The sequence below is a fragment of the Struthio camelus genome, chromosome 1 (assembly GCF_040807025.1).
Source record: "Struthio camelus isolate bStrCam1 chromosome 1, bStrCam1.hap1, whole genome shotgun sequence".
In the NCBI taxonomy this organism is placed as follows: domain Eukaryota; kingdom Metazoa; phylum Chordata; class Aves; order Struthioniformes; family Struthionidae; genus Struthio; species Struthio camelus.
The window spans coordinates 76,218,158-76,235,975 of record NC_090942.1 but is presented as its reverse complement, the minus strand read 5'-3'; the positions used below and the strand labels follow the sequence as shown (position 1 = coordinate 76,235,975).

At 41.1% G+C, this 17,818-nt stretch overlaps 1 protein-coding gene across 1 annotated transcript in view; it reads right to left on the bottom strand.

The window, feature by feature from the left end:
- Positions 1-111: 111 nt before the first annotated feature.
- Positions 112-17,818, bottom strand: part of IRAG2 (inositol 1,4,5-triphosphate receptor associated 2) — a 38,941-nt gene continuing 21,234 nt past the window's right edge. The window contains exons 20-39 of the mRNA XM_068949873.1: positions 17,134-17,199; positions 16,096-16,201; positions 14,683-14,830; positions 13,771-13,852; positions 10,255-10,301; positions 10,105-10,169; positions 9,867-9,983; positions 7,649-7,728; positions 7,438-7,510; positions 6,542-6,596; positions 6,427-6,454; positions 5,707-5,847; positions 5,064-5,198; positions 4,081-4,228; positions 3,062-3,105; positions 2,314-2,391; positions 2,143-2,207; positions 1,548-1,649; positions 1,254-1,358; positions 112-402 (exon numbers count right to left, since the gene is read on the bottom strand). Coding sequence (XP_068805974.1) covers positions 159-402; positions 1,254-1,358; positions 1,548-1,649; positions 2,143-2,207; positions 2,314-2,391; positions 3,062-3,105; positions 4,081-4,228; positions 5,064-5,198; positions 5,707-5,847; positions 6,427-6,454; positions 6,542-6,596; positions 7,438-7,510; positions 7,649-7,728; positions 9,867-9,983; positions 10,105-10,169; positions 10,255-10,301; positions 13,771-13,852; positions 14,683-14,830; positions 16,096-16,201; positions 17,134-17,199 — 1,929 coding nt within the window. The 3' untranslated portion in view covers positions 112-158. The remainder of the gene's footprint in view (positions 403-1,253; positions 1,359-1,547; positions 1,650-2,142; positions 2,208-2,313; positions 2,392-3,061; positions 3,106-4,080; positions 4,229-5,063; positions 5,199-5,706; positions 5,848-6,426; positions 6,455-6,541; positions 6,597-7,437; positions 7,511-7,648; positions 7,729-9,866; positions 9,984-10,104; positions 10,170-10,254; positions 10,302-13,770; positions 13,853-14,682; positions 14,831-16,095; positions 16,202-17,133; positions 17,200-17,818) is intronic.

Here is a 17,818-nt window from a genome sequence, read left to right as displayed (position 1 = left end):
AGATAACCACTTTGTCAGAAAAGGGGGGGAAAAAAAAGTATTTCTCAATTTCAAATCATGCTAAAAAAAAAAAAGCCTTAAATATACTATCTCAGCTTCTCATACAGTCAGCTTGAACTCAGAAGTGCAGCTTTACAAACTGTAACTCAGAACCTTTGTTATACTGGTGGTGGTCCGTTGTGTTGGAGTCCTGTATATGGCCACAACAGTTGCTGTAGTGAAGTCCAGGAGTCCCCAGTTCCTACAGGTGCTGCATCTGCTGGTCTTTGAAGAGAGAGCCCAGTGAGGAAGCTTGTGAGAGCAGCAAGCAGGACCAGGATGGAAACAGAAACCCAGAGAGTTTTGTTAGCATTGCCAAAGGAAGTCTTCAGATGAGATGCCCAGGATGACATTAAGTTGCACCTGGAGAGAAAAGTCAGTCATAGGTTGGTTCAGTTTTTCTTGAAAACTTAGCAGGGGGAACAACCATAAAAGCTGTCTTGCAGATCATGAAGCACTTATCTTGCTTGTAAGAAGCCCTGAAGGTGCTAGCCTTAAGTTTCATCATGTCTTTCCTGAACTGAGCATCCAAATCTTAAAATTCTCATGAAACTAGGTACCTCCATCCTTTGTCAAGCAGCAGAAAGAACTGATGCTTGTTCTTGCTCTGTTCACTGTTTTATGTGCTAACAGAGGTAGTCTCATCTTCCCCTTGATCAGAAAGGCTCAAAGTATGGGCTTGGAGTTGGATATTTGCAGAGGATAAACAATTCCTCTGCAGGGAAAGCATGACCTACTTCTTTCTGTAATGCAAGATTTTAAGTTTAGGGGCTTCCAAGGGATGCTTCTTTAGGACAGCGCTCTGTTCCTTGACTTAAGAGCGCCAGAGAAATTAGTTGTTGTAGTCTAGAGTTAGTGTTAGTGGCTTCCTGACCCTCAATTCCTGCCAAAGCTGCTGTTAGCTTTGCACAGGCTTCATAAATCCCTGATCATTTCACAAGACTACATCTTAGTATGACCTAGTAAGCCTAGCTGTTACAGCCATTACATAGTGTTCAATACAGCTGGCATTAGAGCACTAGGCTCCCCTTTATCTCACTGTGTAGTAATTAGTGTCTATTGGGGTCTTTTTTAGCTCCTGAGATTACTCATTCCCGATTAAAAAGTTGGTAGTAACAACCAAATAAACTAAAAGGTACAACTTTGCTTCCTCTTTCCACCTCCACCGCCCAGCCACTGCTTTAACTGGTAACGATCTGTATGGGAAGACTTACGCTGACTCTAGGTTCCATTTTGATGAACATTTCCCTTTTTCAGAGATACTTTCTTTCCTTGCTTTCTCTTCTTGTACTTCAGGAGGTGATTCTGACCCCTTGTCTCTGCAGAGAAGTATCAAAAGTTCCAAGACTTTTCCATCAAGCATTAAATTTGACAGAGTACACAATAACTTGACTTGATATCAAGTGGTTGATAGTTAACAGTTGTTAAAAACAAAACAAATAAGAAAACACACACACACACACCCCATACCACACACACCCCCCTTGGGGATTATTTTTTGAACTTACTTTGTTTCAGAATGATCATCTTCATACTCCGCCCAGGAGTATGTGCTAACGAATCGCTGTAGTGAAGGACGCTTCTCGTTTTGCTTTGCTCCTAGTCGTCCCCTGTCATGTTTTAACAATTTTACCTTAATTTCATATCAGACATTCAGCAGGAAATGAGACATTCGGCGGCAGCAGCCTACATATTTAGGTTTTGGAGATACATTGAGTTGTTTGCCTGAAATTAGTGCGTTTGTTTTGTTTTGTTTTTTGAAAAAATAAAAAAACACCCTAGGCAGCTGGCACTGGTAGGTTTTTTTTTTTTGATATTTTAATTGGACTGCAAGACAGTCAAGGCAATTTTTTTTTTTTTTTGCTATCTCTTAGCATCTGCTATCTGCTATCTTAATTAAAAGAACAAAAGCAAACAAAAAACAAGAAACACTGTAACATTTAGTCACCAAAACTTTTACCCACTTAAACATGTGAAACTAATGGGAAAGGTATAGCCTAAGTAGTATTATACCTCAAGATACTTCCTAAGCTGCTTAATACAGGCATAGTTTGAGCTGAAAAATATTTAATCCTGTTCAAAGACAAAGCCAAGCAACTTTACCAACTGCTTGATCTCCTGTTGAACTTGTCACTCCTTTCGTCTCCATCAGTTTCATTTAGCTGGGCCTAGAGAAGCGGTTTAACACACTTAACTGCATTTGCATTTTCACATTTAAGCCAAGCCAGTTTTGAGAAGGTAAAACTGCCTCACCATTTGAGAGCCCTTACTTACCAGTGGCAACCCAATACCTGCATTTCCAGCACTCCTAGGCAATGCTGCAATGCTAACTCTTCGTAGGGATGATGATGGCTATACAAATAAGAGGCATTACTGACTCTATTAGGGAATGACTCAGTTACTCACTGATCACAAAATACTATCTGTTTTTGTACAAACTGTATAAAAACTAGCTGTTAGGACTAAGTTCAAAAAGTGACACACAAATTAAAACTATAAACACAGCTCAAACCACATTCTTTAAAGCAATATCTTTTCACGCTAATATTTTTTTCCCCTTCCTAACAATCTAAAGGGATTCTGGTTGCACAGCTTCTAGAAAATGCCAAAATTAAAGTGTCCAAATTCACATAACGATGCTCACAAGTTCCTACGGTCAGTTTGACTTGCTCCCATCTATTTTCAGCTCACTATGCTGAATTCATCCTCTGAAACACCAGAAAGAACCACATGTGAACAATATTTCTTAACCACTACATGAGAGGATAACCATTTTGGCTTCTGTGAAGACTTCAGCTACTGTAAGTGGGACCATACGCCATTCTCTGTTTGGGGGGGGGGGGGGGGGAAGTTTGCTGAAAATACATTCTCATGTGGGATGAGATCAGCCCGTATTTTAATGGGCGAAGAAAACCCATTAAGTCCAGTACATGCCACAGAGTACCAGAACATGACAAGGCACATAAAAAGCACAAAGTTAAAGAACTCACTTAAGATTTTATGTTAAGCTGTAGGGCCATACCTTGAAGTTAAAAGAATTTGGTAGTTTTTTGTTTGTAGATTCATCTGTGAAAAGATCAAACATGAGAAGTTTTGAAAGGAATGAAAATTGAAAAGCAGTGAGCTTTACCTGCAATTAAAGGTCTGGGTTTTTTTTTTTTTTTTTTTTTTTTTTGCATTATCTGTTTAAGCAGAAAGTACCTCCAAATACTCTAAAAAAGCAGAAATGAGATTTCAGAGAAAAACTTTTTATTTCATTAGCTGAGTTGATAGTATCCATGCATTATGTATATCCTCTGCAGGGATTAATTTCTGTTGCTATCCTTAAGTATATTCTACTATTACCAAGTCAACATCCTGTTAAGGGCTAATCTCTTATACAATGCAGCAGCTTGTAGCTGAAAAGGAAGGGATAGCAGGGAGAACACTCCTGAGAGGATATTACTGGTATGTCTTTAAGATCGCTCTGTTTTTAAAATACGTGCCCTGTTCTACAGAAGGATCTAATACTTCTCCTGGCAAAACTGCAGGCACACAGCATTATCTGAAAACCTGATCGCTGTACCATCTGCTTAAAGGGTAAAATTCAGAGCACCTGCACTTACAGTGTCTGTGATTCCTATCTAGAAAAGGGAGCAGGAAGCATCTGTAAGAACAGTTCACAGGAATCAAGACTCAGATACCAAGAAATAGCCAGGGGAAAAGCTCCAGTATGAGCATGCACCCAAATTTATCACTCATAAGGAGCAAGATTATTGTCACACATTCTGCACTACTCTAAAAGCCAGACCTCTACTGCATATTTGCAATATTTTTCTTCCCCACCCCCCAGCAGAGGTTCATGACAGTTTACGTACAAGTCTAACTTCAGAGAGTTGTTTCTAGTACTATTAGCATATTGCCGATTTCTTCTCTATTTTTAGAAAAGGAGAGAGAACAGTCATACAACCCATCCCATGTATGACATTGAGCTTCAATTAGACAAGAGTCTGTCTGGCAAACCCTAGGAGGACAGAAAGCTAAGTAGTTTTTCCTAGTTACCTCGATCTCCAAGAGAACTAAACGATCTTTCATTCTGGAGCAGGACCTGTTTCAGCTCCTCAAGTTCAGCATGCTCTTTTGTGTACATGCGCTTCAAGTTTTCCACGTGTTGAATCATTACTTCCACAGCCTTGCTGACACGGCTCTCCTAATGGAGTGAGTGCAACTCAGCAGCAGGAAAAAAGAGCAGCTCTTTGAGGAACCGCATGACATGTAGATTTTAAGATTCCCCTCCACCCCGACCATTTACTTATCCTGCATCATGATGCTCCAACATCCTCATTTTGTCCACCCCTTCAAAGTTTTTCCGCAACCTCTCTCTTAATGTATGCCCCGGTTACAAAGGTCCTTGCCTTTCTCCAGTGATTCCCCTTATTCTAGCACAGGTTACAATTTTCATTTTCCAAGCCTTTGCAACTCCTCATCATCTCATTCTGTCATCTACACTCTCAGACGCCACCACACATTTACTAGTGTTGCCAAGTCATATTTTCCTGCTGGTGTTCTGCATTATACACAATTGCACATAATAATGTTTGAGCAGATCTCTGTAAGTTTCAATATATTTGGCTTACTAGAATTCTCCAAAACCTATAACAAACCCTTCCATAAGGCAGAGAATTATCATTAGTGCATTGAAACTACTATCACTGTATTGTTTTTTGTACTGTCTACTGCGTACGTCCCTCTCCTGCAAAAGTCTTTTATCAGGACCTTATTTTTGTTTTGTGTGTTTTTGTACTATGCTAGTACAACACAGTCCTATCCTACTCTCACAGTGCCTAGGATTCCCAAGTAGTAATAATGCAAGCAGTGATGTGAGAAGAAAAAGCCAGAACTGTGCTGTACTGGTCAGTCTGTGTTATATACCAAGATCTCCAAACCTAGTTCTGGAATCTGAAGCCTGACAACAGCCAACACTATCCTTTTACATCTAGAAGCCTTTAACTTTGTATGGAATATATTTACATGGAAGCAGTTACCTGATTAATAGCTCCTAACATCTCTGCTCTACTGGCGACACGGGCTGCATACTGGCTAAGGAACTGCAAGCTTTTCTGCAACTTCTTAATTATCTCCTGGGCTTGGTTATCTTCTTCACACAAAGGAACTAAAGCCTAGGAGGCATATTGGTAAGACAAAAAGATAACAATGAGAGCAATTAGTAGAGAAGGAAAGGTGAACCCAAATGATGACACTAAGGCATTTCTTCCAGGCCCACACAGTCACAGGATCAGCATCTGACATCCTCAGTCACTGTAACTTGATACAGACCTCCAAAGGGCAGAGACTTTGGTTTACCTAGCATAACACACAACTGAATACACAGGTCCTTTCCAGACATCTGTGCAAAAGAAAAATTCCCTACTGCCTGGACATGCAATATGTTTAGATGAAGAAGGCTAATGTGTGAGAGGGATTTAGCATCGCCTTAAAATATGTGAGAGGGATTTAGCATTTGAAGTGCATCACTTAAGTTAATTCACATTTGCTTGTAATAAATAAGTAAATGTATATATATATATATAAAAATAAAAGAAAACCTTAAAAACAAAGTTATATTTAAAAGAGACACTTTGACAGTCATTCATTCAATCCACCCTACCGGCCTCAGCCAGTGCTAACCTCTAGCAACTTTAGGCCATTTGTGATCTCCTGTTTCAAATTTTCTTCAGCCAGATCTCGGGATCTTTCTTCAAGCCTCACTCTCTTGTCCAAGGTAAACAAGTCACACTTAAAACCTAAAGACAACCTCAGAAATTCAGCCTGTTGTAGAAAAGGAAGAGATATCAGAACAGACCAAGTGATGCAGAAGTCTGTTAAGCAGATTTGTGTACATTTGGGAATATACCCTATACAGTTATAGGAGGCCTACATCCCTAGCAGCAGACGTTCCACCCCAAAGCCAGCATTTGTGCCAGTCCTCCCACCTGCAGCGACTGAGGAAACCTTCCACAGTCAGAACAGGACGCTGCAGTGTGCAGCGTGCCATCTGTGTTCTTAGACAAAATTGTCTTAAATCAGCACATTCTACCTGGGATGAGGTCACAACTATACTCCTTCAACACTTGCAAACAAATGTTTCTGTAGTGACAAATATTTCGGTCATTTTTACAGATTTCCACTTCTATCTATTTTATCCTTCAAAAATTTCATTTGAATGTGACAGGTTATCATTGATACCAACAGTGCTCTGAAAGGTAGACTTCAGAAGCCAACTTAAATCCATCCAGTTCAAGCTACTCAGCATCATTCTTCTATATAGAACTAGATATTAATCAGGGCTTTTCTACAAGATCTTCCTGTTGTCCAAAGCTTTTAAGAATAGAAGCAGCTGAGACTTACCTCCACCTCTTTCTCATTAGGAGAGTCACTGTAGAATAAGAAGGAACAATTATGTAACAGACAGCAGCTTTAAATTATATATGCAGGTGATCATTGAAAGCCAAAACACACTTACGGGTCATTTTGCTTTGTTTTATCTCCTTTAATGCCACCTATAGTGGGTGAGCTCCCTGAGAAGTGGAAAAAAAAAGTTTTCAGACAAAAATGAGAAAGCAAAAACCCCCAAACAGTTTGTAGAAATCTGTGAAGCCTCAGTAGAAGTCACTTAAGATTCCCTGGGTCAAGCTCTTGCCAGTAAAAACAATTTGTATACCTCAGAGTATATTAGGGCTAGAACATCAGTAAGATAGTACAGCAGCATCACTTAAATAAAAGTCCAGAAGTCGATTATTATTTGGCTTCAACTAGCAGCTAATTAGTTCAGGAACAATTACTTACAGGTTTTAGTTTAAGTTCCCTGCCCACAGGTTCAGGTTGTCACACAACTTACTACATCACTAGCTTTTACTGAACTCCAAAAGCAAGAGGTGAGGTGGCTATAAGAATGGAGATGTCCAAATGTAGTTCAGTAGAAACAACTCCCTGCTTGTGTATATCACATCACCCCACACCGCAGCTAACAAATAGAAAGTTGCTTTTATAAAGCTTTGGGGGAGGGCAGGCACGCCAGTACTCAGCTTCAGATATCTTAACTTCTTAGCAGCTCCTAAGGAATTCTACCTCCTATCTGGAGGAGGATGAAGCTGGTTAGATTAGTATCCGTAGGAGTCGAAGCAGCAGGTTTTTGCATGATAACATCTCAGCGTTCCCTTCCTCCGCTTCTCACCCATTTTGATTTCTGACTGCAGCTACGATTCCCCCCAGTAAAACCCACACGCAGACACACACACACTCTGTAATAATTGATGTACCCAAACAGCTCTCTAGACCACTTTACACAGCTCTTGATGGAGGTGACCAAGGCATGTGCTCCAAAGAGTTATGCAAGTGTGTTCAGCCAGAACCTCCTACCTTTTCTACTGGGAACCACAGCTGGTACTTCCTCACTCTGCTTCTTATTGCTTTCCTTTTCCTGGTCTGTCTCCTAAAAGCACAAAGAGCAATTATGTCAAGACTACAACCACAGAAAGCACAGGAGGGGCCCTCTCCCCTCCTGCAGCATTGCTCTTTGTCACTGCTCAGGCAAAGGAGTTGGGCATTTTGGTATGACCAACACTCTTACCAGGCCTTGCTTCAAAACGTTTTGAGATGTTTTGTGTTCTTCAGTCACAGGGCAGAATTCCTTCTTGGTCAGATCCGTTCCTGGAAGAAACATTTCAGAAACCAAATGTAACAATAAAAATAAAGCCAAAAAAAAAAAAAGAGCCTCCAATGCACCAATGCCCAACGTGCTAGGCATAGCCATTGACCAAGAGGTCTAAAATAAGTTGCAGCAATTATAAAGAGAGGGCATTAAGCAAAGAACACCACAAAGGTATGAAGGAAGAAGTGTGATAATACAATATTTTAGCTTGATAAATGACAATAAGTAGTGCTACATATCTATAGTGATAATGTTCATTCTGGCTGTAGTTGCTCTAGCTGAATTGCAAGTGTTACCACAATACTAACTTGGATGAACAAGTTTCCATACTTTTGCTAACAGCAGGTTTTTGTTTGTTTGAAGAGATAGCTTAACTGTTTTTTTGACTTCTAGAAGGGCAGGAATGTGTGAGGTAAATAAATAAATAAAAATTTGCATGCCCAAAACAACAGGAGGAATGAGTGTTTGTAATTCTCTTCATTGAATGTCCCCAGCATGGAAGAAGTCAAAAAACAGATGCTACTGTAGCTACTCTTACTGAGGAGCTCCAGTATAACCAAGATTCAAAAAGCAGGTAGTCGTGATGCTTGAAGAGGGGCTTCAGACATGTTCCAACACTTGCGTTGTCCCTTTGTACCTTAAAAAGGACTATTAGGGTGCTAATAGAGCCAACAAAAGAACTCTTTTTGCTCAAAGTTCAGTGGTAATGAACTGTTAAGTTCAGCAACTGATGATGCCAACCCAAATTCAACACAAATTTTCAAGTATCTAAAATTTATAAAAACTTTAAAGCAGAGAAAAGTAACCTCCCAAAAAAGACAGTTATTTAAAAAAGAAAAAAGGAAAATATTTCAGAAACTGAAGAAAATCTCCAAGACTCGCATTGTTTTCTCCTGTAGCAGTAACTCTGGTAGCTTTGTATACCTTTTAGAGCATCTAGAAGGTTTTTTATTTGTTTATCTAGACATACATACACAAACACAGGCCAAAGAAACAGCAGCAAGAGGGAAAAACACAAAGTTTCAGATTAGAAGCGCTTTCTCTTTTCATCCTTTACATTAACAGTACCCTTTTCCTACTGCTCCCTTTTGTTGCTGCTGATTTTCACAGCAGCCCTACATATCTGACCTGGACCCTAAGCACTCTGAGAAGGCATTGTATAGTGCTATTAAAAAGTGTATGTTCATCCATAACTCCACTCTAATACTGATACTAGAAACACTTCCTATTTGGTGGCATACAACAGGGAGCAGGATCGCAGACTTCAAAGCTGTTTGGATGCACTCTGGTCTGTTTTGCATATCTGCTTCCTCCCTGCCAAAGGTGCCCGTACCACATATGAAAATTGACTGCAGAGGCAAATTAGTAGAAAGAAAATATATTTAAGTCAGGGGACTGAATTAGACTTCAGGAAGATTAGTACTAAAGAAAGAAACAAAAACAAACAGGAAGTAATGACAACAATTTTATATTTAGGTGAAGGTTAACAAGGTGGTTACAAACAAGCATCCTCTCATATTCTGTACTGCTTACTCAGATCAGCTCTTCTAAAAATAGCTCAATACACGTACTTCAGTTTTGCTTTTATTTTTTCAGTAAGAGAGAAGCACTATCAGATCTAGTAAGAATAATTTTCTGGCTGTATATGGCCGTTGGGAAAGACAGAAGCATCCACAAAAGTCTCTGTCCTCATCTCCCCTCCTGACCCATCCCAGCTTCCCCTGTTCTGAGCATCGGTTTTGAAAGAGAAGAAAAGGGAAATGCTGCTTAGCCTAATTACCTGTCTCCAAACTTTTCAAAACCCATGAAAATATTCTCTCTCTCCTCCCAAAATTGCATGGAGGTTAGTACCAGCTCAATGTTCAGCCAGCTGAGTAAGCCTCAGGACTTCACTAAAGTTATTTCATGTTTATCTTTTGCAGTGTTGCAGGACACCAGCCTCCTGCAAACAGGCAGAATCTTATGCCTGCTCACGAGCCTCAGGAGCAATTGCAGGCCCAGGTGTTTCCAACAACAGAAATTCGTGAGCTGTCATTAAGTTATTTTTCTTTTTCAACTTCCTCACTTCAAAGATGTGTTGGAAGCAAACGTTTCCTCATTGTATGAATGCCCTGTGTGGCTGCAGCAGTCACTGTACCTGATATAGTACCAGCTGGATTCTTATCACTAATTTTCTCCATTGCTACAGAAATTGGCACATCTTCCTCTTTTGCATGCGAGCGCTCAGGTGATTTTTCCTCCATAACAAGACAGTCTATAGCATGAGGCAACAGAAAGAGCACTTATTGGTCAGGAAACGCACAGGCCTGACGGCATCTATTTCAAGGCTTTCAGCACAAAGCTCACAGATCTCTGTGCCCCAGTCTAGGGCTCACCTGTTACTGGTGTGATGCTTTCTGAAGAGGATGTAAGAACTTCTTTGGGTGATATTAAGTGATCACTGCCAGAACAAAATTCTTTTTCAGTTACTTACATGTCTTATATGATCTAGAAAGAGGCTTTTAAGAAATTGCACAAAACCTGACCTGGATAGGATCAGACTCACTGGTATTGATGGCTCCGCACTGTCCGCCTTAAAGGAAAGGGAGAAGAGTTAGTATCAGGAAAAGGGTTGCTTTGTGAGTAGAAAATTTGTGTGTCAGGGTTTTAATAATTCCTTCAACTGTACCTGAATATTTCAGCAGAGAAAAACTAGATGATAAAGGGCTACAGATTCATCTGTTAAGTCTGTAACACCACCAGCACACATAAAATGCAGCTGAACATGGTATCATCACCCAAGTGATAGCATGATACCAGTTAGGAGTGATAACTGTTTCTGCAGAAATCTTTTATTTCTAAATATGGTATTTCTGAGAAATTTCGGTTCCTAACATCATGTTTCATTTCTGACATACATTTTCAAAAGACAAAATATGTGTTAACATACAACCTTTCTATCATAATGCTCTGCATAGAGGTAAATGTAAACTTAATTTGCATTTTTAACCTGTTTTCAAGGTCTTGAGCTACAGCAAGTGGGGTTCACGGAGTTTCACACAGCTGTAGATATATGACCCATTTAGGTAGTTAAAAGCATTACTGTCAATGGCTTTGACTGAACAGATGATTTGGAACACAAGAAACTTGCATGCTGCATCGCACATGTCAGCATTTGTTTTTGGAGGACCCTCATTTTTAATATTACATATAGCAATCACCTAGCCATTTCAGAAGGCTTCAGGCCTTCAGGATTTCCGTGGTTAAAGGCTTATAAGTAGTTTTGCTTGTGTTCCTTTACTTGCTGCAGTACAGTTTTCAACCTGACAACATCCTCTTAAGTGTATCAACGTGCTGGGAAGGAAATCCTCCTCCTCTCCCCCAAATAATTCCAGTTTACTTGTTCAAGTGACAGATTCTCTCCCTTTATAACATCCAGTGATTATTTCTATGCTTACTGCCAGCAAACATTAAATACAAGGTGAAATGGAGGTTTAAAGGGCTAACTCAGTAAGGACTTGTGATGAAGAACACCTGCAGCTGAAAAGGGGGAGGGAAAACCCTGTCTTCAAACAGAGAAGGTCTGGGCCTAACCAGTTCTGGGTGTCTTCCTTCATAGCAAGCATTCAAAACCATTTCCAGGGGAGAGGGAGAAGGTGGGGGGGGGGGGAAGTCCCCCTCCTCCCAAAAAACAAAATCACATCAGTGAGTTAACGAGTGGTCATCCATGTTCTGGTACACCATGCCCTCAGAGGGCTTAGAAAAGAGGTGCTTATGCAGTGAAAAAGCAGGCTACCAACAAAGCTGAAAAGTGGGTAACCAAGGCACTGGACACGTCGGAGAGCGCTGGCTGCTCCCAGCATCAGCGAGTGCTTTCTCTTTCCTTCTCCCCCGCATCAGAGGTCATCTGCACTCACTGAGCCTTGCACCCACCAGCCGGATGTTTCCTCTAATGCAAATCCAGGCTATTTTTATTCTTATTTGAATTCTTTATTAAGCTGAAGGAAGTACAGCGTTGCATTTGCCTTGTTCAGGCCTTTAGGACCAAAGGAATATTAGGGAAGGAGAGACGGAAAGACAAGTAGCATATAGGAATGAAAACAAACTAAAAAGAGATAGAAGAAACATGTTCCCCCAACTTCCATCCCCTCAAAAAAAAAATCACTGAACACAGAACTGAACAAAGCAACAGGTATTATTCTACAAGCTCTCTCTCTCCTTTTGCAGGTAATCACACCATCAGTGATTTCTGTTTGCAACGAAGGAAAAATCTTCAATCTGGTTTTTAAAACCCTATACTAGCTATTAGCATCATGAGCTACTCTGCTGGATTGTGGGGGGTATGCTCAAGAAAAACAATCCATGTTCTAGATTTGCTAATGAAACTTGATTTCAGAGGGTCCTTCCTCCTAGTAAAAGGATTGCATCAGTTAAGATCATGCAGCAGAATCCTAATCACTTTTCCCCTCCATCCCTTAGATTAGGGGATCCTTGGATCATTTCACATAGCAGAGAAACTTTGGTAAGAATCTTGTATAAGTTCCCCTGAACAAGCATCAATATTTTGAAGATCTAGCATTTTTTTTTAAATAACTTTTACAATTGTAAATTGAACCAGCTATAAAAAAGCCCAGTCCTCACCTGGCTGTCACAAGAACTCCCTTATTTAACAGCCCTATAACTCCTACAATGATAACACTTTGATGAAATAACCCGAGTTACTTACATGCTGAAGGGCTTGATCTGATCAAACACATCTGCAACCACAGTGTGGTAGGAAGCCTAGGGAGACTTTTCCTATTAAACAAGGATATTCAAATTTTGCTGCACGTCACAGTTTTTAGACTAGATAATGGATGCAGCCTGTTTTCCTTCTCTTTGGGACAAGCTTTAATATTTTCATTTTCCCCTCCACAATATTCACATGTGGAGGGATTATAGAAGGAGGGAGGGGGAAAAAATGAAAAAAATGAAAAAGGACAAGGACATTTCTGAGCCCAGCTGGAATTACGGAAAGCTTCCACACTATCAAGCATGGGCATTTCAAGGAGCTTTTCAAGGCTGTCACTTTCCAGAAGCACTGGGTAAAGCAAGAGCCCTTGACTGTTTCCTTTTTAAGGCAGCTTCAGAAGCAGCAGCGCAAGCAAGTACTTCCTACACCTGCCTTACCCCTTACTGAGCAGTGTGCTGTAACCACAGACAGTCCTCATCACTCTTACTTTTTACCTTTGCTGCCATGACTGGGCGACCACTGCAGTTGTGCGCCAGCCAGGGTGCCTGCTTATTGGTATTGAAAAGGTTATTTCCAGGTTCATGGAAACCAGTGACTCCGTAGTCTCTTATCACCACCAGCAGCACCAGTACCGGAGTTTGTAAAGCCGGTTCAAAATACGCCTGAGAGGCTGGGTGAAGAATGGATTTCCACAGTGAACACCAGTGCTGAGAGCAAAGGAGGACTGCACATGCTGAGCAATGGCTTGGCCAGCTGACCAACAGCTCAACCCTAGGACGGAGCATGCCGATAGATGCAGGATCCAATCCAGCAGTGAGCATGTCAGCTGAGGGAGGGTCTTTAAACAGCAACAGTAAGGTTTTTTTTGGTTTTGTTTTTCTTTTTCCCCCCCAGCTGTTACATGGTAGCCGTGGAAAAAAGTGCACAGAAAGGCAGCATTCACAAGTAAAACATCCTGTGGTTTCTTACAGGTGGATAGAAAGAGTGAAGTCAATCAGACTTCTCCAGCAGAGCTGATTATTACTGCAGAGGCAGCACTGGCTCAAGCCTTAGAGCCATATTTAAAATATTCCTCAGCTACCATCATGACTCAGACAGACATGAACATCAAGACACTTGGGCACACTTCAGGAATACTGTAGCTGCAGACCCAAAAGGAAGGGGTTCCCCATATCAAAAAAAGGTATCGCAGCACCCTGCTGACTGACACCTGCTCCATTCACCTTGGAGCAGTGCCAATTTATAGCTGCTCAGAATCTGGTTCTTTGTAAAGCACTAAACCCTTGAAGCCATTCAAAACCACATCTGGGGTGTCAGCGACAGCACTCACCTCAACAAGTGAAGAGTCCATCGTTGTAATGGAAACAGGAAGATCTGCATCAGTACAGTTACCAGCAGAGCATATTTTCCACCTGGCAATACACACTTTATTTGCATATTGCCCAAGCAACACTGAAATATATTGCCTTTTTTCCTTAAGCACATAACAACTGAATTCACCGTTATTTATATACTCAGACAGCTGGTCTCCCAGAGAAATAGAAATTCACCACAGTCCCTCCTCCCCCAAACAGCAAGAACCAACACTAATCCTTCTCCCAGCCTCCTCCAGCCTGTCCAGCCCTATGGAAAAAATCAGTGGCAAAAGCTTCAAGAGCTGCCAAGACTTTTACTGCACGCTACCTTCTTCTGCCTCTTCAGCATCCTCATCTATCTTTCTAAGTATTCACCTACAACCACTAGGGATCTCTCATCATCTTAAACACTTCAGTCTCTATTTGAAAAGTTTAAGAAGGCAGCCTGATAGGCAAGATTTAAACGCTCCTGTCCTAAACTCTGCAAAAAAACTTTGAGTCCTCAAAGTTAATAGGGTTTTGGCTTCTAAATGTGAATGTCAGTTTTGAGTTAAATACTAAAGATAGCCACAAGAATGCCTACCTTATGCCTCAGTTCTCCAGCAAGAAATGGGAACACCATCACCATGTTTGGCAGGTGATTGAACCAGGAACGTCAGTAAAACATTAACGTTGTGAAATACAGATTCTTTAAGAAACAAAGTGTTACCCAGAAATACCAAGAGCTGACTGTTCAGTGCCCAGTATTTTTATATCCCCCAAAGTGGGTATAAAAAGTTCAGTGCTGAACTCAGCATGTGCTGGGGATGAATCTTTCCCCTGGCACCTGCTATGTCACACGAACTCCTCTGTCCTTCACCCCAAAAGAGGTTATTCTGCCCTCTTACTTCCACGAAATTGATGTCACATCCAGAGCGGACCCCTGTCCCAGACTGCAGTTCTCAAACGTGCAGCTGCCAGAGCTCCACTTACAGGGGGGACGCCAGACGGGCACAGGAGGGTTATTCGGGCATGAGGTTTCCAAGGTCAGAGCATCTGTTAAGAGATACAAATATGAAGAGTGGGGTCATAGCTAAAGTTAGATGTACTGCTTTATGCGAGTTTTTGCCTGCAAGTCTGAAATAATCAAGAAACAAGCCTTCATAATATTTATTTATAATAAGGCAGCTCTACCTTGGTTAGAAAGAGCTAGACGAGGTACCCACCTGTTCTAATCTATTTCATAGATGGAGAGTCTTCAACATCTAGGGCTGGGGATGTTCCATCAGTCAGGCTATAGAAACTTCCATCTGGGACAACTTTGGTGTCGTCATTATTTTACGTGGCAGAAAAAGGTGGGCTGATTTATTGTGGTCATTTCTGTAGCAGTATTTCATTGGTGCAAGCCATAAACACCTGCCCTATTTGTGGCTGAACTGCAATATTATGGCAAGTTGTAACTACCCTCTTAGGTTTGTGCATTGAAACAGCCATTCTAAAGTAGCAGAGTATTTATTTTTAAAAGAGCACGTGCAGTCAAGCAACATCTTCATTTTCCTCAGTTTGGCATAAAATTACATTTGAGAATTTTGTAGCTTCCCTGCTCTTGGACACTACCTGTGTTGTACTAGCTTGGTGCTGGAAGAAATTCTGCCTACAAAACCCCAAATTTGTTCTGCATTTCTGTGGTTCTACAAGCCATATGAATCAATGGTTGCTTTTAGTATAGATGGTAGTTTTTAAAAAAAAAAAAAGAGGTGCGCAGGGAAGTCTGAACAGCTTATGAATGCAGGACATAAATGAACAAATGCAATTAGTTCAGTTTTGGGAGCTGTGCTGTCTGTTCAAGTTTTTGCCAGGATTGACCTCAGCTCAATAGCAAAGCAGCAGGACATCACTTGCTGTCTCACCGTGCAACAGTTTATAGGCTGCATGGCAAGAACATAGCCTAAGGCCTGTCAATCCAGACTGGCACGTGTCTTGTCAGGAATACTCTTGGGTGCATGATTTATGCCAATAGTTCTTAAGCTTTTGGGGACTTCTGGTGGACTGAAAGGAAGTCACCTTTTCAGGCCTTTGAGAGCTTTATAAACATGATCAAGTCTCATGAATCACACATGAAAAACTATTTTGGCTTTAGTTTATTTATACGCTGCCTGGATTCTCACCAAGGCTTGAGCAGAAGCTCTCCTGGTAAAGAGCACCACCCAAAGAACAATTTCTATTACAGGTCATTTCAATACCCTGCATTTAGCACCAATTAAGACTGTTCTAGACCCTCACTATATTTCAGAAGAATAGTCATTACCAACAGGTCTTACCTAGCAGGGGTGTAAGATACCAGCATGAAATATTTGAGGGCAGCGTCCTGAGAGGTTCAGTGCACAAGCTGGATCCCTCGCCCCACGGTCTTTTAGAACAGTGGAGCTGATAATTAAGAGAAGGGGAAAGTGCTGATATTATTCAGTCATGTTTAATACATTAATACCCAAAGACCATCAAGGTTCCTCTCCCAACAGTTGCATCTGCATACATAATATTAGCAGTTACACAAATACATCATCTGTTGTATTATGCCCAGAAAAGCTCATATCCTTAACAGATGGAACAGATACAGAAGGAGGTAGAATAATCCAAATTTTAGCATTACATTTGCAACAGACATGCTAGTTTCAGCTAGATAAGAAATAGGTGAGACAGGCACAGCAGCAGATGGTGGGGAGAGGGCATTTTCTCTTCTGCCTACAGTAAAGCCAAGCCCTCGGACCCAGATGGAAAGCATTCACCCAGTGTCTGGGACCTGCCACACAAGGCATATTTCCCTCAGTAGGCATAGTAGGACAGCTCCAACTTGAGCTCTGCCACACGGAGAGAGGGGCTTTCCCCCACCTCAAAATACACGACTTATTTGTTGTATGGCAGTGAAGAGGCTTTGTCTAAAGATGGCTGGAAGGAACTCCTGAAGCAACGCTTACTCGGCTGCGTTTGACCATATGTAGCGTGAATGATGAAAAAACAGAAGAGAAATTGGAAGATGTAGCCCTATCTTCAGTCTCTGTTCCTTCTCAAGAGGCAATTTATCAAGCTCCTGTATTTTGCCACAGTGACTGCTCAGAAGCAACAAGAAACTAGCTTTGCACTAAAGCTTTAAATATGCTTCTACATGCGTAAATATATATCTCTCAGATTTGTCAGATGTTTAGCTTGGCAAAGTTTCTGACAAGGGAAGTTATTTATTTGCTCCAGGTCATGAACCTGATCACCCCCTGCCACACACACACCACCTCCCCCCAACAAGCATCAATAAGAATGGCACATTTTAGTAGATGTAGCAGTGGTCAGAGCAAACAGACACTTACCTTCCCTTTTACGGGCTGAGATGATGTGGGCAGCAGGCTGTAATCAGATTCATCATCTACAGTGCTCTGTTCCAACAGAGGAAATAGGTTAAAGAAAGCAGATATAAATGAAAAAAGAGAGCCAAAAAAACCCCAACCTGTACTACTGATTATGTACAAAATGGAATTTTATCTTCCTAAGCTACCAAGAGAACTGTGCCAGTTGTTTCCCTTTGCTAATTTTAGCCTTGAATTCTGCAGACCTTCATGCAAAAGTACAAGTTTTATTCACAGGCACCTGGTCTATGGCTTTGTTTCAGCTCCTCTGATGCCCCTGTTATGACCTAGGATACACTGCAGGATCTTGTGTTTGTCTTTATAAATACCTTGCTGTTCCAAGGTAAATCCAGACTGTTCAGTCCCTGAGCTAGTAACATTCCTTACTAAAGCTGGTAAGAAAAGAGTCTTCCCACGACATCTTCCCCCTCCACCCCTTTCCAAAGGGGAAAGAAGAAAGGAAGTATTTTTATTAGAAGCAAAATCTTCCAGAGGTTTATAATTCTCAACATATTTCCGCAGAGGAGCACAAAGGTAATAACTGTTTTACTGCCTATCCCAATACCTAGATATTAGAAATATTTTATTACAAAGTGTTTCATTGTTATTTTCAATGCTATCTGCAGAAGGGAAGGCTGATTATGAGGGA